The 21314-nt window shown below is 42.3% G+C and overlaps 1 protein-coding gene across 2 annotated transcripts in view; it reads left to right on the top strand.

Annotated features, from left to right (window-relative positions):
• LOC141087505 (Krueppel-like factor 5) overlaps positions 1-21314 on the top strand; it is a 153539-nt gene that overhangs the window by 62315 nt on the left and 69910 nt on the right. The window contains exons 1-2 of one of the 2 annotated variants that reach the window (XM_073573047.1): positions 13339-13463; positions 14109-14997. In XM_073573047.1, coding sequence (XP_073429148.1) covers positions 14121-14997 — 877 coding nt within the window. In that variant the 5' untranslated portion in view covers positions 13339-13463; positions 14109-14120. Of the gene's footprint in view, positions 1-13338; positions 13464-14108; positions 14998-21314 lie in introns of those variants that run through there. The other variant, XM_073573046.1, reaches the window with a different exon arrangement.

Here is a 21314-nt window from a genome sequence, read left to right as displayed (position 1 = left end):
GTGCTGCACTATGAAGAAGATAAGGACACTGTGTATCTGTAAATGTGCGTGCTGAAATCTTTGCCAACAGACTATCCAAGTACGAGCAAAGTGTCGCGAGTGCTATCTTGCTGCTGTATACCAACTGATACTGTTTGCCCCATGCAAGCCTTTACCTCTTAAAGAGATTTTGAGACCATCCAACTTGTTGCATACCAGTAAGAAAAATCAATTTGAACAGTTACTGGTGTATTATGCCTTACTGACATCCCCATGCCATTGTGAGCAAATCACTCCAACCAAGGCCAGTGTATGCATAATATTTAAAGGTGACAATCTGGCCCTGCTTCTCTTCACTTTTGAAAAGTGGAAAGGAAAATGCAACACCTAAAAAGTGTCAAATTTTTGCATAAATGTGGTTTGTTCCTCCTAAAGCTATGGCTTTTCTAACACAGAAAAACTGACATACTGTGGAGGAAATAAGTATTTGATACACTGACGATTTTGCATGTTTTTCCACCTACAAAGAATGGAGAGGTCTGTAATTTTTATCATACATGCACTTCAACTGTGAGAGACAGAATCTAAAAATAAAATCACATTGTATGATTTTTACATAATTATTTAGCATTTTATTGCATGATATAAGTATTTGATCACCGACCAACCGGCAAGAATTCTGGCTCTCACAGACCTTTTAGTTTTTCCTTAAGAAGTCCTCCTACTCTGCACTCATTACCTGGAATAATTGCACCTGTTTGACCTCATTACCTTTATAAAAGACCCCTGTCCACACACTCAAACAATCACACTCCACCTCTCCACCATGACCAAGATTAAAGAGCTGTCCAAGGACACCAGAGAAAAAATTGTAGACCTACACAAGGCTGGGGTGGGCTACAGGACAATAGGCAACCAGCTTGGTGAAAAGGAAACAACTATTGGCACAATTATAAGAAAATGGAAGCAACACAAGATGACTGTCAATCTTCCTAAGTCAGGGGCTCTATGCAAGATCTCGCCTTGTGGGGTAAGGATGATTCTGAAAAAAGTCAGGAATCAGCCCAGAACTACACGGGAGGACCTGGTCAATGACCTGAAGAGACCTGGGACAAAAGTATCAAATATTACCATTATTAATACACTATTCGGTCATGGACTAAAATCCTGCAGAGCACGTAAGGCATGGGAGAAGGTCATGTGATCAGATGTGACCACAATATAACTTTTTGATGTCAACTCCACTCAATGTGTTTGGAGGAAGAAGAAGAATGAGTACAACCCCAAGAATACTGTCATGAAGCATAGGTGGAAAAATCATTCTTTGGGGGTCCTTTCTACAAAGGGAACAGGATGACTGCACCGTATTGAAGGTAGGATGGATGGGGTCATATATCGCAAAATTTTGACCAACTTCCTTCCCTCAGTACAGGAAACATCTGACCTCTGTAATTGCAAACAAAGGTTTCTGTACCAAATATAAAGTTCTGTTTTCCTATTGTATCAAATACTTATTTTATGCAATAAAATGTAATTTAATTATGTAAAAATTATACAATTTGATTTTCTAGATTTTTTTTAAAAAATTCTGTCTCTCACAGTTGTGTACCTATGATAAAAATTACAGACCTCTCCATTCTTTGTTTGTGGGAAAACTGGCAAAATCAGCAGAATTTCAAATACTTTTTTTTCCCCATTGTTACATGTTTATTATATCTCCCCCTTCAAGGCATTTGCAATATGTTATTAAAGGCCTGTAAAAAGAGAAAATATGTATATCTTCATTATAGGGAACCTTTCAGGTCCAGAAATGCTTATAGTCTGCAGATATGGGGTTAATCTGTAGTTTAGTAGTGTTTTGCAGTAGACCTGCCGGCTTTTAGTACTACAGGTGTGTCGGAGCAGTTTCAGTTACCGCTCAGTCAGGCCTGGATTGGCAATATAACCAACCGGGCATTTTCCCGCTGGGCCGCTGTCACGTGGGCCGCGGGCGGCAGCGCCCGATCATCTGGCCGCTTGCCAGCGGCTGCGGCCACTGTTGCTCCTGCCGCCGGCCCTCTGCAGGCACGGCGGTGATAGTTTCCAAGTTCCTCCTGCACTGCAGGGAGATAAGCCACCACGCCCCCCCCCCCCACGCACCCCATCCTCGCCGTAGCATGAGACCCCCTTCCCCCAGCCACTCACAGCTTCGCACTCGCTTGCCTGCTCGCTCTGTTCACAGGACCTGTGATGAGGTCACAGGAGGGGAGGAGTCAGGGGGTCACATGATCAGGAGCCTATGTCCAGACCCCCGATCATGTCACCCCTGACTCCGCCCCTCCTGTGACCTCATCACAGGTCCTGTGCGCTCAGCCTTGCCTCTACCGTCTGCAAGACTCTGCTTTGCTGTTGTCATGGTGCTGGTTGAGGTAAGTATGTGTGGGGTCAGGATTTACAGTGTGGATGTAGCAGAGCTGTGTGTGTATGAGGTGTACGGAGCGGAGCCGTGTGTGTATGAGGTGTACGGAGCGGAGCCGTGTGTACGAGGTGTACGGAGCGGAGCCGTGTGTACGAGGTGTACGGAGCGTAGTTGTGGGTGTATGAGGTGTACGGAGCGGAGCCGCGTGTGTATGAGGTGTACGGAGCGGAGCCGCGTGTGTATGAGGTGTACGGAGAGGAGCCGTGTGTACGAGGAGTACGGAGAGGAGCTGTGTGTACGAGGTGTACGGAGAGGAGCCGTGTGTGTGTACGAGGTGTATGGAGAGGAGCCGTGTGTGTGTACGAGGTGTACGGAGAGGAGCCACGTGTGTACGAGGTGTACGGAGCGGAGCCGTGTGTGTGTACGAGGTGGAGCCGCGCGTGTACGAGGTGTACGGAGAGGAGCCGTGTGTACGAGGTGTACGGAGAGGAGCCGTGTGTACGAGGTGTACGGAGAGGAGCCGTGTGTGTACGAGGTGTACGGAGAGGAGCCGTGTGTGTGTACGAGGTGTACTGAGAGGAGCCGTGTGTGTGTACGAGGTGTACTGAGAGGAGCCGCGCGTGTACGAGGTGTACGGAGCGGAGCCGTGTGTGTGTACGAGGTGGAGCCGCGCGTGTACGAGGTGTACGGAGAGGAGCCGTGTGTATGAGGTGTACGGAGAGGAGCCGTGTGTACGAGGTGTACGGAGAGGAGCCACGCGTGTACGAGGTGTATGGAGTGGAGCCATATGTGTACGGGATGTACGGAGCGGAGCCAAGTGTGTACAAAGCATACAAAGCATGCTTTTCCCACGGACACAGGAGTACATGGCGGAGCCCCGAGGAGCATTTTAAAACACACACATGACGTTCCACCTGAAGTAATGTGCTGGAAGCTGACCGGAAATGAGATAATTTCTTGAGGAGATTGTGACGGAACCAGGAATGCTTCAGATCCATCACCGTGTCCTCCTCCGACAGCGCAGACAGCAGGATCACCTTGGAATCGGGGATGCCGGCCATGTGAGCGGATCATGATAGGTCCTGCATCGGGAGGCTCAGGTGGGCACTACAATGGGAGCCGGGCTGCTATAGTATCTTTGTAGAATCTTTCTTTATTTCTTTCTCTCTTTTTCTTCTCTCTCTGTTCTTTCTTTCTCTCTCTGTTCTTTCTTCCCCTCTTTCTTTCTTTTTCTTTCCTCTCTTTCTCTCTGTTCTTTCTTTCTTTTCTTTACTTCTTTCTTTCTCTCTCTGTTCTTTCTCTGTCTCTCTCTGTTCTTTCTTTCTTTCCCCTCTTTCTTTCTCTCTCTGTTCTTTCTCTGTCTCTCACTGTTCTTTCTTTGTCTCTCACTGTTCTTTCTTTTCTTTCCCCTTTCTTTCTCGCTCTCTCTGTTTTCTTTTTTCTCTCTCTCTCTGTTTTCTCTCTTCCTTAGTGCCAGTCAGTGTGCCCATAATGCCAGCCACTGTGCCCTCAGTACCAGTCAGTGTGATCAGCAGTGCTAAATGGGTGCGATTAGGTGTGGACATGGGTGTGACTAGTTGTGAAATGGGTGTGGCTGGGCGTGGCCAAAATTTGCAGCGGCGCGCTGCGCGCGCCGCAGTCTATGTCCATCTTTCGCTTCTTCAAAAGTTGGGAGGTATGATAGGGGCGGCTATGACCAGGGGGTCTGGTTGCCCAATAGAGAGCAGTTCTGCCAGGAATTCTGTAATCATGCATACAAAAGGGGACAGAGATTTGGGAGGAGTACTGTACCTAAAAGCAATAAATAGGACTGAGCTGAAATACTGGGCACAGCTATGACTACATGTTATATAGTCGTGTTAATCTCCTCTCACTTCTTGTAAACTACAAGTGTACAAAGATATTATATAGTCACCATGTGACTAGTGGACCTGTGCAACTTCAAATGCCAGGGCTGAATTTTAGTCCCAGTCCGGCCCTGCGCTCAGTACATTGTGAATGACGGCTATAACCTAGCACACAGTAATTTCTGCACACATGCACTGCTGAGCTGGCTGTCAGTCAGTGCCGTTTGGGCGCTGTTACTTGTATATCTATACATATAAATGAGATCTCCTCTGACACTGCTTTTTCTTATCTAAAAAAGCCCAACTCTTCCAACCTCTCATCATATGGGAGCCCTCCATCCCTTGTGGCAATCTACTTTCCCATCTTTGTGGGGATCAAAACTGGATCCCATATTGTTGATGTGGCCTCACAAATTATTTATAAAGGGGTAGCAATTTGTTGGGATCGTGGAATTTTATCTTTCTTTTTATACACCTTAAAATCTTGTCTGCTTTTGTGGCTGCTGCTTGGCATTGAGCACTGCTGCTCAGCTTCCTTGTAACCAGAATCCCCTGTCCTTCTCCCATTCTGCAGTCCTGAGTATTCTTCCATTTAATGTATATGCAGCAATAGGATTACTCTGTCCTAGGTGCATTACTCTACATTTATCAACATTAACCCCTTAACAACCGTCAATATGCATTAAAACGGCGCCCGCTAAGGGGCCTTATTCCCTTATTGCCATTTTAAAATGAGGACCCGGAGTAAGGGTATAGCCCCCCCGGAGTCTGAAAATCTCCGGGGGTTCAGCACGAGAACGCCGTTGTTAAATTAATATTGTCGATCACTTAAAAAAAAAGTGTACCTGCTATTAAAATAATTAAGCTCTCATCCCACATGATATATGTAACGAATGGAAACAGAGGCACAGATGGTGAAGTGCACATTCGTTTATTGAAATTTTTGTGGAACCACGGGACCACTGCCTGGGGGGCTCCAAAGGGGGCGTGACTAAGGGAGTCCCACACTTCTGTAGTAAGATCCCTCAGACAGGGCCAGAATGGAAAGTGCAGGAGATGCAAGGTGCTACCTCAAGATTGACCCCGGGTATGTGGATGCAGGCTCTACCGGACTGGTGGGCAGACAGGTACTGCAAGTAGCAGAGAACAGGACAGGAGATGAGCGGCAAAACCGGGTAGCTGACAGCCGCTGGCATGAAGAGATGCAGGAGGTGCTGACGTAGTCCCGGAAGGCGTGGGAAGACATGTAGGACACACTGAGGAGGCAAACCAGTATTAGCGAGATGCAGCAGAGCATTAACACGCAGGTACAGGAACCTGAGAACTAGCAACAGGAAACACTTGTTGCTCAGGCACCTTCCTAAGGGCAGAGGTGCATGAAATAGTATGAGACAATCAGCCATTGGCTGAAACGTATTTTTGAAAATGGAACACTGTCTCTTTAAGAGACCGGGAGTGCGCGTGCACACATCCTCAGTGGCACACCAGGGGACCTGTGGGTGGTGCACAGCGTCCAGGGAGCAGCAACAAGAGCAGGCACCGTGGGACACGGGACAGGAGCCCCTGGAGACTGAAGAGAAGCAGGGAGCAGACTGAGACCAGGACAGAGGCACTACAATATACATGTCAGAGGAGAAAGAAATGATGTACCCAAGCACCTCTGCAATCCCCCCAGTCTGTCCTGCTCCGTCCCTCAGCCCTCTGCCTAATCTTCCTGAAAAAAAAGGTAGACGCATGCGCAATGCACATGCCGATATCTGTCATCCTGCACAAAGCACCCAGCAGGTATTTTTCCTGCTAGTTTCTTTTGATCACTGTGATAGACCCTATCACAGTGATCAAAAACCAATAATTAGTATGTTAGCCCCCTGTGTTATTAGTCAAGATATTTTCTTTATTCAGTAATTTTTTTTCTTTCATTCTTTGCTGTTAGGGTTAGATTTGGGCTTAGAGTTAGGGTTAGGGATGGGCTTAGGGTTAAGGTTAGGTTTAGGATTAGGGTTGGGCTTAGTGTTATGGTTGGGCTTAGGTTAAGGCTTGTCTTAGGTTTAAGGGTGGGCTTAGGGTTAGGGTTTTGCTTAGGGTTGGGTTAGGGTTGGGGTTAAGGTTAGGATTATTTCAAAAGTAAAAAAAAAATGATGATGATATGACGACTAGTGTTGACCACAAGTGCTCGTTACTTAAGTTTGCATCAGAGTGCTCGTCTATACACCGAGTATAGTTGGTGTTCGAGTGACATGCTCGAGTCTCTTCCCTGCATAATTTGTAGCTGTTAGACAGCCAAAAAACATGCTGGGATTGCCTGCCATACATGGGCAAACTCAGCATGATTTTGGGGGTCTAACAGCCAAAAATGATGTGGGGCAAGGAATCAAGCATATCACTCAAGCACCCGCGATACTCGGAGCAGACCCGAGCACCCCGATGCAAACTCGAGTAGCGAGTACTAAGGATATTCAATATGATGACCTAATATAATCAAATTCTCTATAGCACTTTTGGATTCACAATCCTCACTATACCATTGGACCAAATCCTTGAGGGGTGTTGTTTAAAATTGAGGTCAGTTGTGGGGTTTTCTCCTGCTTGGGTGCCTTAGTGGACCTGCAAATATGGCATGTCACCGGCAATCTATTTTAGCCAATTTGTGTTCCAAAATTCAAATATTTTTCCTTCCGCCCGAGCCCTGACATTTGAACAAACAGAACTTTTTGACTACATATGAGGAATCGTTTCTCTCATAAAGTGGGTAACAAACTGGAGGATCCACATTTTGGGTTTACCTCCTACAAAAGTGTGAAATTTGGGGATAAAAAAAAGATTTTTGTGAGAAAAAAGCTTTTTCAATATGACAGCATAATGTTAACAACTGCTGTGTAATACCAAAATGCTCACTATACCCCTGGATAAAATCTTTGAGGGGTGTAGTTTCCAAAATGGGGTTACTGCTGTTTAGGCATTGTTTGGACCCTGCAAATGAGACATGGTGCCCGCCATTTCTTTCAGCCAAATTTGTGTTCCAAAATTCAAATATTGCTCCTTCCACTCCGAGCCTTGCGATTTGTCCAAACAGAACTTTTTAACTACATGCATTACTGCACTCGAAAGTGGGTAACAAACTGTGGGGTCCATTTATGATATTAGCTCAGTGCAACACCCATCTGAGTTTTACACTGTGTCTCAAATGCAGTTCCTGATTACATGTTTGGTATTGTGTATTTTGCATTCAAACAGTCAAAAGATGCATTTTCCTTTCTGAGCCCTGCTGTGTGCACAAACAGTAGTTTTTTCCCACATAGGCACAAGTGGGATATCAGCGTACTCAGGAGAAATTTCTAAACAAAGTTTGCAAACTCCTTGCATTAAACCCATAGAAACTGTAATAAAAATGTAACGCTGAGGCCATGTTCACATGTAGCATTTTTTCTACTGTTTTTCTTCTTCACGTTTTCTGCAGGTGTCTGCACCATACGACGCAATAACAATCTTCTCTGATTAATTTGTGTTTGCTGTTTTTCTTTTATATGTTTTTCCCCTGACTTGATTTGCTTTTGGTGCAGATGTGAAGTAATGTTTCTAACACTTTTTAATAGTACAGAAAAGCTTTGATTCTGCTCTTAAAAATGAAACTGTGTTTTTTTTTAATGCATTTTTGTCAAGCCAGAGGGTAGGAAATTTGCAGGCCTCCCATCTAGCCGCCATGTATCTCTGACCTGGATGCTAACTCAAGAGTCCCATGAATTGATATGCTCATGCTCTTCCCAACTGTCATGGATACAGCGAACAGTCCTGTATTTGGTTCTTTGCCCTGTAGTCCTCGATGTCTACAGAATGTCCCTCACTGCCACCGATTAACCTGGCAACTCCTCCTGCCAGGGTAGAAATGGTAACTGGGTTTGGCTTGAAGGAGTGTTTTACAGTGTTCACATGGGCTGTACTGAAGTAATAACCATTGTACACTGGGCAGAGAAACACAGATATGAGAAACTGGAACCAAAATAAGGAGTATGAAATGAATTAGCCAGTGAATATTTGAAAGAATTGTTTTGCACCGTGGTGCAGGGCGTCAGCCGTGGGCAAAGTATTTGTCAGTTGCATTTTGGCGCATTACATGAAAGTTGGGGTCCTGGCTGGTTGTGAGGTCTTGTGCTGTGTGGGCGCTACACTCATGCAGGCTGTATATAGCCGATGTTGCTGGTTTGTCAGGACCAGATGTTTTACAGTTCAATGATGGTGACCACCAGTCAAAAACAAACTTTTTACTGAATGGAAACTTGGTAGGCAATATAGACAAGAGATAGCAGGTACACAGTCTTATGGATGTTTCCTTTATAAATCTATGCATTTTCCACACAGTTTCCTTCTTTTCTATATTGTTGTCTACCTTCTCTGTTCCTCTTTACTCTTTCTACTTGTCTTGTGTTTCCTTTGCTTCTCACTACTTCACCACAACCCAGTTTGCCACTACAGTCCTGTGCAGCAAGAGTCATGTACTCGTCCCGTGGTTTCGCATCTTCTCTTCCCTATGGGTGCCAGTATGACCGGTACTTTTCTCCTTTAATGCCGATGCTCTGGAATTCTCACCAGGACACTTTACTTGTGCTCAGTCCTGTCTAGTTCCATTACCTTCAGGAGTTATAAACTCTGTGCCTTGTGGCTAGGTATCTTCTCCCAGTACTTGTCTTCTGGTAGATCACCCTGTCTCTTAGTTGGTGCAGCTCTGGATCTCGCTTTTCCTTTTGGTCTCCCCCACTTAGGAACACTCCAGAATGGGGCAAAGCTCACTTTGGACCTTAGGTCCTTTCTCTATGCACACTGGTCTCTTTCTAACTTACTAACAGAAAATGTTCACGTTCTCCTCAATTTATCACCTTCCACTCTGGGCTAGTACCAGACATTAACTCTCACTATCCTTACTGCAAACTACACACTTTATCAATACTATTAACATATTTGATTCATATCACATTCCACATTACATCACATAACATATTGCAATAAAAAATTGTCTTTTCAAGGGGAATATGGGCATCATGTCCATCTCCTTAGCATTGGTTTAGCGATCATATTAGGCTATAGAGAGTTTTGAAAAAGAAATAGATTCTGTGATAACCTCTTTAAGGGTTTGTGCACACGGTGCCTTTTATACACTGGTGAAGTTTTTCTTGCAAAATATATTTTAGGAAAATATTCGGTGTTTTTCCTGAAGCATCATTTTTTTACATACATAGTTTGCTGCGGCCGCCGTATTTTTTCAGAAATTTGTATGTATCTATAGTGAACGGCTTCTAAGAAGAAGCTGCGAGAGAAATGGTCCTGTCACTTCTTTTAACCACTTTGCTACTTTCGAAGCTTGAAGCATTTACAAGAAGTTACAAAATAGAGAACATGTGCACAGCAAGTCGTTTAGATATTGCTGTGCATATGTTCAGTTTTTGGGTGTTTTTTTGCCCTTTTTAAGGCGGATTCTACCTGAACACTATCTGCACATACACTAAAAACTGCAACACTGATTCTGTGCTAATGGTAACTGATAAGTGACCAAGGTCCTATCACGACTTCTGAGCTCAGCATTCAGTTTTCACCTGTTTTATGCTGGTGTCACATTTTGGACTTTACCAACTGTGCTTTCAGCCTGTATTATCTTGTGATTCATTTAGTTTCATATAACAGCATGTTTAACTACTTCTGGACTGCTCATAGAAATTAATTGTCCGGGCAGTCCACACTTTACCGCTACGTTCTAAAGCATCAATGCAGTTTAAGCAGGTTGCACAAAATCCTGCAGATGTGGGGGTGGGAACCCTAATGTCAGACACAGCCAGACTCCCCAGAGAGAAGATAAACATAGTTTGTTACTAGTGGTGAGCGAGTATACTCGTTTCTTGAGATTTCCCGAGCATGCTCGGGTGATCTCCGAGTATTTGGACATGCTCGGAGATTCAGCTTCTGTCACCGTAGCTGCATGACAGCCTGAATACATGTGGGGATTGCCTGTTTGTTAGAAAATCCCCACATGAATTCAGGCTGTCTAGCAGCTGCAAATTTTGCAGCTAAGGCGACAGAAACTAAATCTCTGAGCACATCCAAATACTCGGAGATCACCTGAGCATGCTCAGGAAATCTCGAGTAACAAGTATACTTGCTCATCACTATTTATTACCATATTTCCCTATACAGCGCTGAACCAGTGCACTGACTGTGCTTCCTCCTCAGAACCCAGTGAACACTCCAAGACCCAGTCAGCTCTGCAACGCAGGCTGGAGGCTGCAAAATCCTCTGTAACTGGGGATAATTTATCAATTCCAGTTATAGAGAAAATCAGATACAGTATAAGGAGAAGGTATTAATAAGTTTAAATGTCCTCCAAAGGTCTTTTAACATCTTGAGGGGGAACAGTGTGTAAAATGAATGAAACAATAAATGAATAAAAAATGTAAAAATAAAATAAAAGCAGAAATAAAAAACTAAATAAGTAAAATAAAACCTAAATAAATAAGAGACACTGACAGTCTGAATTACTGTCTCTTGCCCTGTGCCCATTGAAAAGAAATATGTCCAATATATAAAAATAATTTCTACGGAAAGAGGAATGCAAAATTCAGTCTTCGGATGTTTTATCATGTATGACTCTATGAGACTCTCTCTATGTATATGTAGTTTTTGCCTGTGCAGATTGTAATATATTAGTTTGTATAATTCTTGTTTCCTTCTATCAGTTATCAGGAGCAGCTTTAGCATGCCGTTCTTTCCATTAATCCCATTTGACAGGAAGTTTAATCCTGCATGTTATCTTTCTGGTTTACATTTATTTGATGTCCATGTACTCATTGCCTAATCCTCAGTGTTATAGCGTCAGGAAGCCCTAGCTTTGGCAGAATTAACTAGGTGTCAATATATGGCTTTTGTTTGCTGCAGGAAATCATTGGCTTCCCCTAGTCGCACTCCAGGTACCTATGGGCTGACAGAGGGAGCATTCTCCCTCTGTCAAACTCCATACTGCTGTCACTAATAACAGTGGCATATGAGGGGTTGAAATGCTGGGATCTGTGAGAACATCAATTCTAGCAGTTACATTAAGAACCTGAGTGTGTATATCAGGCTCCTGCAGCTATCGGCACCGGTGCAGCGGCAGTACCATATAATTAGCGTGTCATTATATATCCACCATGAAGCATAAACAGAAATGCTCATGATGGATATACAGCATTAAAAAATTATTTTTATATTTTCATTGATTGGACTTTTATGAACTTTTATCTGTGTTTTCAGATTGAGAACAGAGGGGACTTTTTGTCGTCGCCTCCACATGCCCAACTTCCCAGTTCAAAAATAAAGAAATAGCAAAAAATAAGCTTATTTTCTATCTGTGCATCCATAAAAGTCAGATTGATGGAAATCTAAATTAACGAACCCGATCTATGGAAATATAAAACTAAGTCCTATATGGAGAAGGTTCAGCTGCTGCCACCCCTTCATACATCCCCACCGGACGTAGGACGTACATAAATGTTACTGGACATGAATCCAAGTCAGTTTTGGCTGAAAATTAAAAAAAGGTATCAGAAAAAGGATCCATGTTGTACCTGTCATAACTGTAATGTATAAATCATCTTCACATGCTGGACCACCAATAATACATTATCTACTCTCGAATAGAGATGAGGTTCATACCACTGTCCGGTGTGAAACGCCGAATGAGGCCTTCTCCCGAAATTCCGATGCAATGTTCGGAGTTCTGTGAGAGAGATTTTTTTTCCAGAACCAAAGTTCGGGTCTCCATTATTTTCAATGGGGTTCGAGCTCTGGTTCAAATTTCGGCTACCTTTCTGGTACCCAAACCGAACTTTGGGCTAAAGTTCAGGTCTGGTATCACAACTGTAACTTCCATGGGTCCGCAGATGCAGGGAGTTGATGCAGTTGTTTTAGAGTATTCACCTCATTGTTCAGTATCAAGAAAACTTACTATTGTCAATCTGAATTGTGTTACGAAGCAAAAACACATAATCTGTACGCTTTCATACACGTATGGTTTTTGTACCTCCTTTTCTCTATTCACCAAATAAATGACCAGTTAATGGAACAATTTATTTATTGGCCTTGGGCTCAGTCTTGAGCCATTGCAACTTGATGGATGAATTCCCTGTAGGAAGATCGATCTTGTACAAGCCTAGGTAGGTCCACCATGGTATTCTCCAACATTATCTTCATAGTATCAAGACATCGGGTTGCTGGTCTTCCTCTTCGCCTGGTTCCTTCTTTTCTTCAGATCATGATGTCCTTATCCAGTGGTTGCTCAGTGGAACACTAATCATAGATTTAATGAGGTTAAGCAGAAAAAAAGGTTGCCCATTGTGATCTTTGGCGATTTTCAGGACTTTCCTCAAATGATCAGTCTTGTTCTTATCTTGAAGGGAATCTGTCACCGGGTTTTTGCTACCTAATCTGAGAGCAGCATAGTGTGGAAAAGTACCCCAATTCCAGCTATTTGACACTTATCATGCTGTTTGCTGTAGTTTTGATAAAATCCTTGTATCATCAGCAGGAGATTCTTACTAGTACAATTGCTACTATGTAGTCCATCCATGACCCCACCATTGATTGGCAGCTTTCTGCCTGTGATCATTCAACACTTTAGAAAGCAGCCAATCTGCAGCAGAGAGACAAGGGATTTTGTGAAAAAAAACTATAACAAATAGCCCAGTAAGTGACACATTGCTGGAATCATGGCCTCTGTCTGTAGAGATAACACTTGCCACATCTGTATTGCCCACATTTACATTGTCTTTCAATAACTTTCCTGTTTTAACAAGGTTTTTTTTAACAAAATGGATCGCATTCTAGAAATCTTTCACGGTCATTCAACACTGAATCATTAGAATAAGATTGTCCTCCAGTTAGAAAAAAAAAAAGAACTGTGATATATTTGTATAATATACAACTAGAAAAATGTGTAGGACAGCTTTATGGCATAAACCATTTCTATAATCTGCATTTAGCAGGTGACTCGTGAACAAAGTTCATTCAAAAGCTTGTAAAAAAGCGGAGCTATTAACTCATAAAAGGTTGAAACAGGCGACAGCTATCAAACTACTAAATAACTTGGTATACAGACGTCACTTTATTTTCTATTACGGCCAGACCTGTATCGTTCGCAAGTTTATGAGGAACAAGCTCTGTATGTATAAAGAGTCAGGCTCAGGAAAAATCTGGTTACTATTACAAAGTCTTTGGGAAAGGTAGGATTTGCCGTAAATGTGCTATCGTTACGACTCTTGGCGGATGGAATGGTGGCCATACTTGTGTTTCAACGTATATTTTGTGTAGGTAAGATAGGGAAAAGGTATTTACACCAAAATCCAATATATGTCATTCAAGTGCTAAAGGGGTTTTCCACTTTTAGAAAAGTTGACTGCAAATAATTCCTGTAATGTCCATTGCCTGCTCTTCGGATCTCTGTGGTTTGCTTGCAGTAGTTTGACACTTTGACAGCTCATATCACCACTGCAGCCAATCACTGAGCTCAGGGGCTTTTCCAGAGTCCTTAAGCTCAGTGATTGGTAGTAGGGTGATGTAACGATTCACTTGATTTCACTGATGTAACCAAAAGACAGAGACCGGAGTTGTAGTAGGGATGTGGAACCGGTGAGGGTGAGTCCTATCTGCCTTCTGCTTAATCATTTAGGGTACACTTTTCTAGAACAACTAGAGGTGATCTATCTTTCATGAAGTTAATATAAGGTCCACCAAGTTAATGGCGCTATATAAGCAACGTATAATAAATAATAATATATAAGGCCTAATTATGCAATGCTATTTTAGTCTATAACCTGTTTTACTTCTCATAGTTCAGAATTTAAACACATTGTATATTCTCTCCACAGACCAGATCAGAAATGGACAAATATCTTCTGGATCATGGCCCCGCAGTGCAAATTCTTACAGCAGACGCTGATAAAAAATACAGAAGAGAGAGCGCCTCAGTGGTAGATGAATTCTTTGAATCCGAGAAGCCACCCCAGACCCCATACAGCGTGAACATCAATGTTATTCTGCCAGACACATCTCATCTACGAACAGGTTTATATCGGCCACCAAAAACGTTCACCATCCTCCCACAAATAAAGAGTGAGCCAGGTACCGATTTCCCCCAGCCGTGCTCGGCCTCCTTGACCCAGACTTTGCCAGATTTCACCAGCGTGTTCAGCATGCCACATTCAGTGGCGGTCAACAACATATTTATAAAGCAGGAACCACCTTCTGAAATTCCATTGTCGGATGCTGGCAACCTTCAGACTCATCTTTATCATATGTCTGTAGCAAATGATGCGCTAAGTGTGGTGCAGTCCAATGCAAGCACATCAGCGGAAAGCACAGCTACTGGGAATACTATGACTAGCATCAATGGAGCCTCTTTATTAACCCATTCTGCAAGACAACATCTCGGAAAGCACGTGCAATGCTTGGGTCAAGAGGGTGCTGTGGTTTCTGGGCATTTTTATCAATCTCCATCTGTCACTTTGCCACCATCTCCTCCAAATTCTCAACCAGGCAGCCCTGAGAATCAGGCAGAGTTGGTTAATACTATATCACTACCTCCATCTTATCAAGCAACATTTGGACTAAAGCTGGTACAGGCTCCATCCATCCCCCCAATGCCACATTCCCTGTCTATGCTACCACCAGCACAAGTGATTATGACAGTCCCCAAATTCAACCGGAGGAATAACCCTGAACTTGAGAAAAGACGAATTCATCACTGCGATTATCCAGGTGAGCAAATGTTTTCTATAAATATGCGTGTGCTTTCAAGCCTTACATACACTGCTATTCTGTTCCCATATGTGAATTTAGTTCTGTGATTACCTATAATAGTGAAAATAACATTTGTATCAGGGCATATTCACATATCGGTATGTGGTCAGTATTTTGCATTAGTATTTGTACGCCAAAACCAGGATAGGAACTTACAGAAAAGGAAGCCTATAATTGGAAGATTGACATCAGATTGACACCAGTTATGTGTTTTGGAGACACTCCTGGTTTACCCATCAAATACTGATTACATGTTGATCGAAAATACCAGGGTGTGAATAAAATAATGAAAAAGGATAACCAAGAGTCCATGCCACTGTAAAAAATTATAAATGTCATTGACAATACATTAAAAAAAAGGTAAGTGGCACGCAGTAAAAAAGATCCTAGAAAAAGGCTGAAAATACTGCTTGGAACAGGGAAAGAAAATGGTGTCATGTGTATATATATATATATATATCTATATCTATATGTAGAAAGCCAGTAGCCAAGAAACTACACACATGATAACACATATGATGGGTGCACGTCACAAAAACAACAATGTCTCACATATGGCAATTGTGTATTAACGACTATACCAACATTGTAAAGCTATAATGCTTATCCAATTCTCAAAAGTTTTGTGCTAAAGGCTGGAATCACAAGATCATCTTATAAAAAAATTCCTCTGATTTTCAACCCTGAGAGTTCTCTAAGTGAAATCTTTTTATTGGTTGTTTGTAATGCAAGTGCAATCCGAGTATGCAATTTTTTTCCTCAAATGTATTGCGTTTGGAATCCACATGCAATGCGATTTTAACATGATCTTTTACATACTGTAAATACTATATGTTAAATTAAGGTTTTTAACACCAAAAAATCAAACAATCAGAGAATCGTAGAGTTGGAAGGGACCTCCAGGGTCATCGTGTCCAACCCCCTGCTCAATGCAGGAGTCACTAAATCATCCCAGAGAGATGTCTGTCCAGCCTCTGTTTGAAGACTTCCATTGAAGGAGAACTCACCACCTCTCGTGGCCACCTGTTCCAATCATTGATCGCCATAACTGTCAAAATGTTTTTCCTAATATCTAATCTGTATCTTCTCCCTTTCAGTTTCATCCCATTGCTTCTCGTGTTTCCATGTGCAAATGAGAATAATAATGATCCCTCTACACTGTGACATCCCTTCAGATATTTGTAGACAGTTATTAAGTCTCCTCTTAGCTTCTTTCTTGCAAGATAAACTTTCCCAGATCCTTTAACTATTCCTCGTTGGACATACTTTGCAGTCCGCTCACCATCCTGCTAGCTCTTCTCTGAATTTGCTCGTTTTTCAATGTCTTTTTTAAAATGTGGTGCCCAGAATTGGACACAGTATTCCAGATGAGGACTTGGTCAAGGAGGAGTAGAGGGGGATAATGACCTCACGTGATTTAGACTCCATGCTTCTATTAAAAATCGTAGAACTGTGCTTGCCTTTTTGCTGCTGCATCACACTGTTGACTCATGTGCAGTCTGTGATCTATTAGTGTGCCAAAGTTTTTTCACACATGCTGTTGGTTAGTTCTACCATATTTAAAGATATAAAAGTAAAGATGATAGCTACCTAACTAGATATATACAGTAGATTGACTGATACATTGATAGACAGCTAAATATATAGATAAACGTATATATATATATATATATATATATATATATATAAAATGATTGATCGATTGATTTATACAGTGGGGAAAAAAAGTATTTGATGCACTGCCGATTTTGCAACTTTTCCCACCTACAAAGAATAGAGACGTCTGTAATTTTTATTGTAGGTACACTTCACCTGTGAGAGACAGAATCTAAAAATAAGAATCAGAAAATCATATTGTATGCTTTTACATAATTAAATTGCATTTAATTACATGAAATAAGTATTTAATCACCTTCCAACGAGCAAGAATTCTGGCTCTCACAGACCTGTAAGAAGTCTCCTACTCTGCACTCATTATCTGTATTAATTGCACCTGTTCATTACCTGTATAAAAGACACCTGTCCACACACTCAATGAAACTCCAACCTCTCCACCATGGTCAAGACCAAAGAGCTGTCTAAGGATGCCAGGGACAAAATTGTAGACATGCATAAGCCTGGGATGGGCTACTGGACAATACGCAAGCAACTTGGTGAGAAGGCAACAACTGTAGGCTCAATTATTAGAAAATGACCTCCAGAGAGCTGGGATCAGAACATTACCGTTAGTAACTCACTACACCGTTATGGATTAAGATCCTGCAGAGAACTAAGGTCCCCAAGCTCACACCAGCACATATCCAGGCCCGTGTGAAGTTCGTCAATGACAATCTGGATAATCCAGAGGAGGCATGGGAGAAGGTCATATGGTCATATGAGAACAAAATAGAACTTTTTGGTATTAAATCCACTTGCCGTGTTTGGCGGAAAAGGAAGGACCAAGAACACTGTCTCAACCATGAAGCATGGTGGGGGAAATATCATACTTTGGGGGTGCTTTTCTGCATAGGGGATGGGACAACTGCACTGTATTGAAGGGAGGATGGATGGGGTCGTGTATAGAGAGATTTTGGCCAACAACCTCCTTCAATCAGTAAAAGCTTTAAAGATGAGTCGTGGCTGGGTTTTCTAGCATGACAATGAGCAGAAACACACAGCAAGGGCAACTAAGGAGCGGCTCCGTAAGAAGCATTTCAAGGTCCGGGTGTGGCCCAGCCAGTGTCCAGACCTGAACCCAATAGAAAATCTTTGGAGTTAGCTGAAGTTCAATGACAGTCCTGAAGAAGATATGTATGGAGGAGTGGGCCAAAATCCCTGCTGCAGTGTGTGCAAATGTGGTCAACAACGACAGGAAACGTCTGACCTCTGTAATTGCAAACAAAGATTTCTGGATCAAATATTAAGTTCTGTTTTCTATTGTACCAAATATTTATTTCATGCAATAAAATGCAAATTAATTATGTAAAAATCCTACAGTGGGTACAGAAAGTATTCAGACCCCTTTAAATTTTTCATTGCAGCCATTTGGTAAATTCAAAAAAGTTCATTTTTTTCTCATTAATGTACACTCTGCACCCCAAAAAAACTGAAAAAAACCCCAGAAATGTAGAAATTTTTGCATAGAAGCACCCCTTTGAGCTAGTACAGCCAGGAGTCTTCTTGGGAATGACACAACAAGTTTTTCATATATGGATTTGGTGATGCTCTGCCAGTCTTGCTTGCAAATCCTCTCCAGTTCCGTCAGGTTGAATGGTGAACATTGGTGGACAGCCATTTTCAGGTCTCTGCAGAGATGCTCAATTGGGTTTAGGTCAGGGCTCTGGCTGGGCCTGTGAAGAATGGTCACAGAGTTGTTCTGAAGCCACTCCTTTGTTATTTTAGCTGTGTGCTTAGTCATTGTCTTGTTGGAAGGTGAACCTTCGGCCAAGTCTGTAGTCCAGAACAATCTGGAAGAGGCTGTCATCCAGGATATCACTGTACTTGGCCGCATTCAATTGTAATCAGTTGTTCTGTCCCTGCTGCTTAAAAACACCCCCATAGCATGATGCTGCCACCACCATGTTTCACTGTTGGGATTGTATTGGGCAGGTGATGAGCAGTGTCTGGTTTTCTCCACACATACTTCTTAGACTTATCACCAAAAAGTTCTATCTTCATCTCATCAGACCAGAGAATCTTATTTCTCATGGTCTGGGAGTCCTTCATGTGTTTTTTAGCAAACTCTATGCGGGCTTTCATACGTCTGGCACTGAGGACAGGCTTCCATCGGGCCACACTGCCCTAAAGGCCCGACTGATGGAGGGCTGCAGTGATAGTTGACTTCTTGGAACTTTCTCCCATCTTCCTGCTGCATCTTTGGAGCTCAGCCACAGTGATCTTGTGGTTCTTCTTTACCTCTCTCGCCGAGACTCTTCTCCCACGATTGCTCAGTTTGGCTGGACGGCCAGGTCTAGGAAGACTTCTGATGGTCCAAAACTTCTTCTCTTTAAGGATAATGGAGGCTACTTGCTATTAAGAACCTTGAGTACTGCAGGAATTCTTTTGTAACCTTGGCCTGATCTGTGCTTTGCCACAATTCTGTCTCTGATCTCCTTGACCAGTTCCTTTGATCTCATAATTCTCATTTGGTCTGACATGCACTGTGAGCTGTGAGGTCTTATATAGACAGCTGTGTGTCTTTACAAATCAAGTCATCAGTTTAATTAAACACGGCTGGACCCCTATGGAGGAGTAGAACCATCTCAAGGAGGATCACAAGGAAATGGACACCATGTGATACTTATGACCATATGATATTTCAGTTTTTCTTTTTTAATAAATTTGCAAAAATTTCTACTTTTCTATTTTTTTTAGTAAAGATGGGGTGCAGAGTGTACATTAATGAGAAAAAAATGAACCTTTTTGAATTTACCAAATAGATGCAATGAAACAAAGAGTAAAAAATTTAAAGGGGTTTGAATATTTTCCGTACCCACTGTACAATGAGATTTTCTGGATTTTTTTTCAACATTCTGTCTCTCACCGTTGAAGTGTACCTACGATGAAAATTACAGACCTCTTCATCCTTTGTAGGTGGGAAAACTTGTAAACTTGCTAAAATCCTCATACCCCAGGTGTTAGCTAATAGCAGAAGCATGAAGGAAAGCTGTGATAGACATATAATAATATCATTGTTTTCATCCTTGTGTCCTTGGATAAGCCTATCACAATGATCATTAGCTTTCAGGCTAACAGTTGGAAGTCCTCTATGTATATATATTTTAGAATATAAATTACATAAAAAAATAGTATACATTGGCATATTTGGTATACATATAAACAGAAAAAATGCAGAAAAAAATCTACAGGTATACAAAAGAAAAAACTTTTTTTATTTTAAAAATGTTGTTTGTGAAATTGAAAATGTCATCCGAGGATTCCAAAAATTTTACTGATATACAAGTGGTGCACAGAGAAGAAAATTTTAACCACACATAATGCTGGTCCAACTTATGGGTCAAAATTGCAGAACTTGTTCCTTAGCATGGATGGGCTATATGACGTAAGGTTGCCGTGCACATCACAACATCGTGGGGCTTAGTCCCATCCAGAAGTCCTGCCCCATAATGCATGTCCTAAGGTCGCAGTGCACACTGTGACCATCATGGTGTGTTCCGTAACCTTTAGATGCTGAATCTGGGACTTCCAGACTTGACTAGACTTGCAGGGACATCCTGGGCCTAGTCACAGCTGAAAGTCCTGGCCTGCAGTGAAGATGACCAGGTTTTCAGCATGTGGGACATTATGGAGAGATGCCAAGAAGCAAATGGGGGAGAGCAAGATGCAGAGGTAGCCCAACTCTAGCTATAACCAATTATACCACCATTTTTACATACCATTGCTAAGACAAACAAAAAGGCATAACTTCAGTGGGCAAAACAGTGCAAAAAATGGATCACCGTGTAGTCAAGAAACATGACCTTAATCAGATCAATCCATATTTCTATTGTGCTATGGTGAAGGGAAGGTCAGAATTCAGCACAAGCAGCACAGGTCAATGACCCATTTCTGTGATAGGTCAAGAGTTCAAGCTTATGAAAGTAGAATAATGGGCCGTATATTGTTTTCTTAACACACCTTTTGTCTTCTGATACCAGTGGAAGGACATTTGGACACTAAGGAGGGGATCACACTACCGTGTGTGATGCAAGAAGCTCGCATGAGTCTCTTGCATCAACACCCAGCACTGCCGCCGGCACTCAGGACCGGAGCTGCAGCTGTATAGAAATACAAGCAGCCGCAGCTCCGATCCTGAGTGTCGGTGGTAGCGCCAGGTGTTGATGCGAGAAACTCTTGCGAGTTTCTCGCATCACAAACGGTAGTGTGATCCCGGTCTAAGGCTTACATTAGCATTGTGACCAGCAAGTTTATTAATTCATGGTTAGATGTTTACAATTAATCACCCTTACCAAACCATTTTTGACCGGTGACATAAAACACCTAAAACACAATAGTCATTGGAAATAAATCAGTGCTCCCTATTAAGCATCAGAATCTTTCTTTATTCATGGCCATAATGTGAGACAAATAAAGTAAATGGGTTATGGCTAATACACAAAGTATATGAAGAGCAAAATAATCATAAATCCAAAAGTTTTCTTTTCTGTGCCAGGGTGTATACGTGGAGAGAAGATCAAGAGCTTATGAAAGAAATGTGCACAGAATTTTGGGCTCTTCGTGCACATTTGTTTTGTAGGCTCCTCTCATGGCTTTAATGTGTGAACTCACTGGCGGAC

Source organism: Dendrobates tinctorius, unplaced genomic scaffold (genome assembly GCF_039654945.1).
Source record: "Dendrobates tinctorius isolate UK_male_01 unplaced genomic scaffold, ASM3965494v1 ptg000034l, whole genome shotgun sequence".
Lineage (NCBI taxonomy): Eukaryota > Metazoa > Chordata > Amphibia > Anura > Dendrobatidae > Dendrobates > Dendrobates tinctorius.
This window is presented reverse-complemented; position numbering and strand designations above follow the sequence as displayed.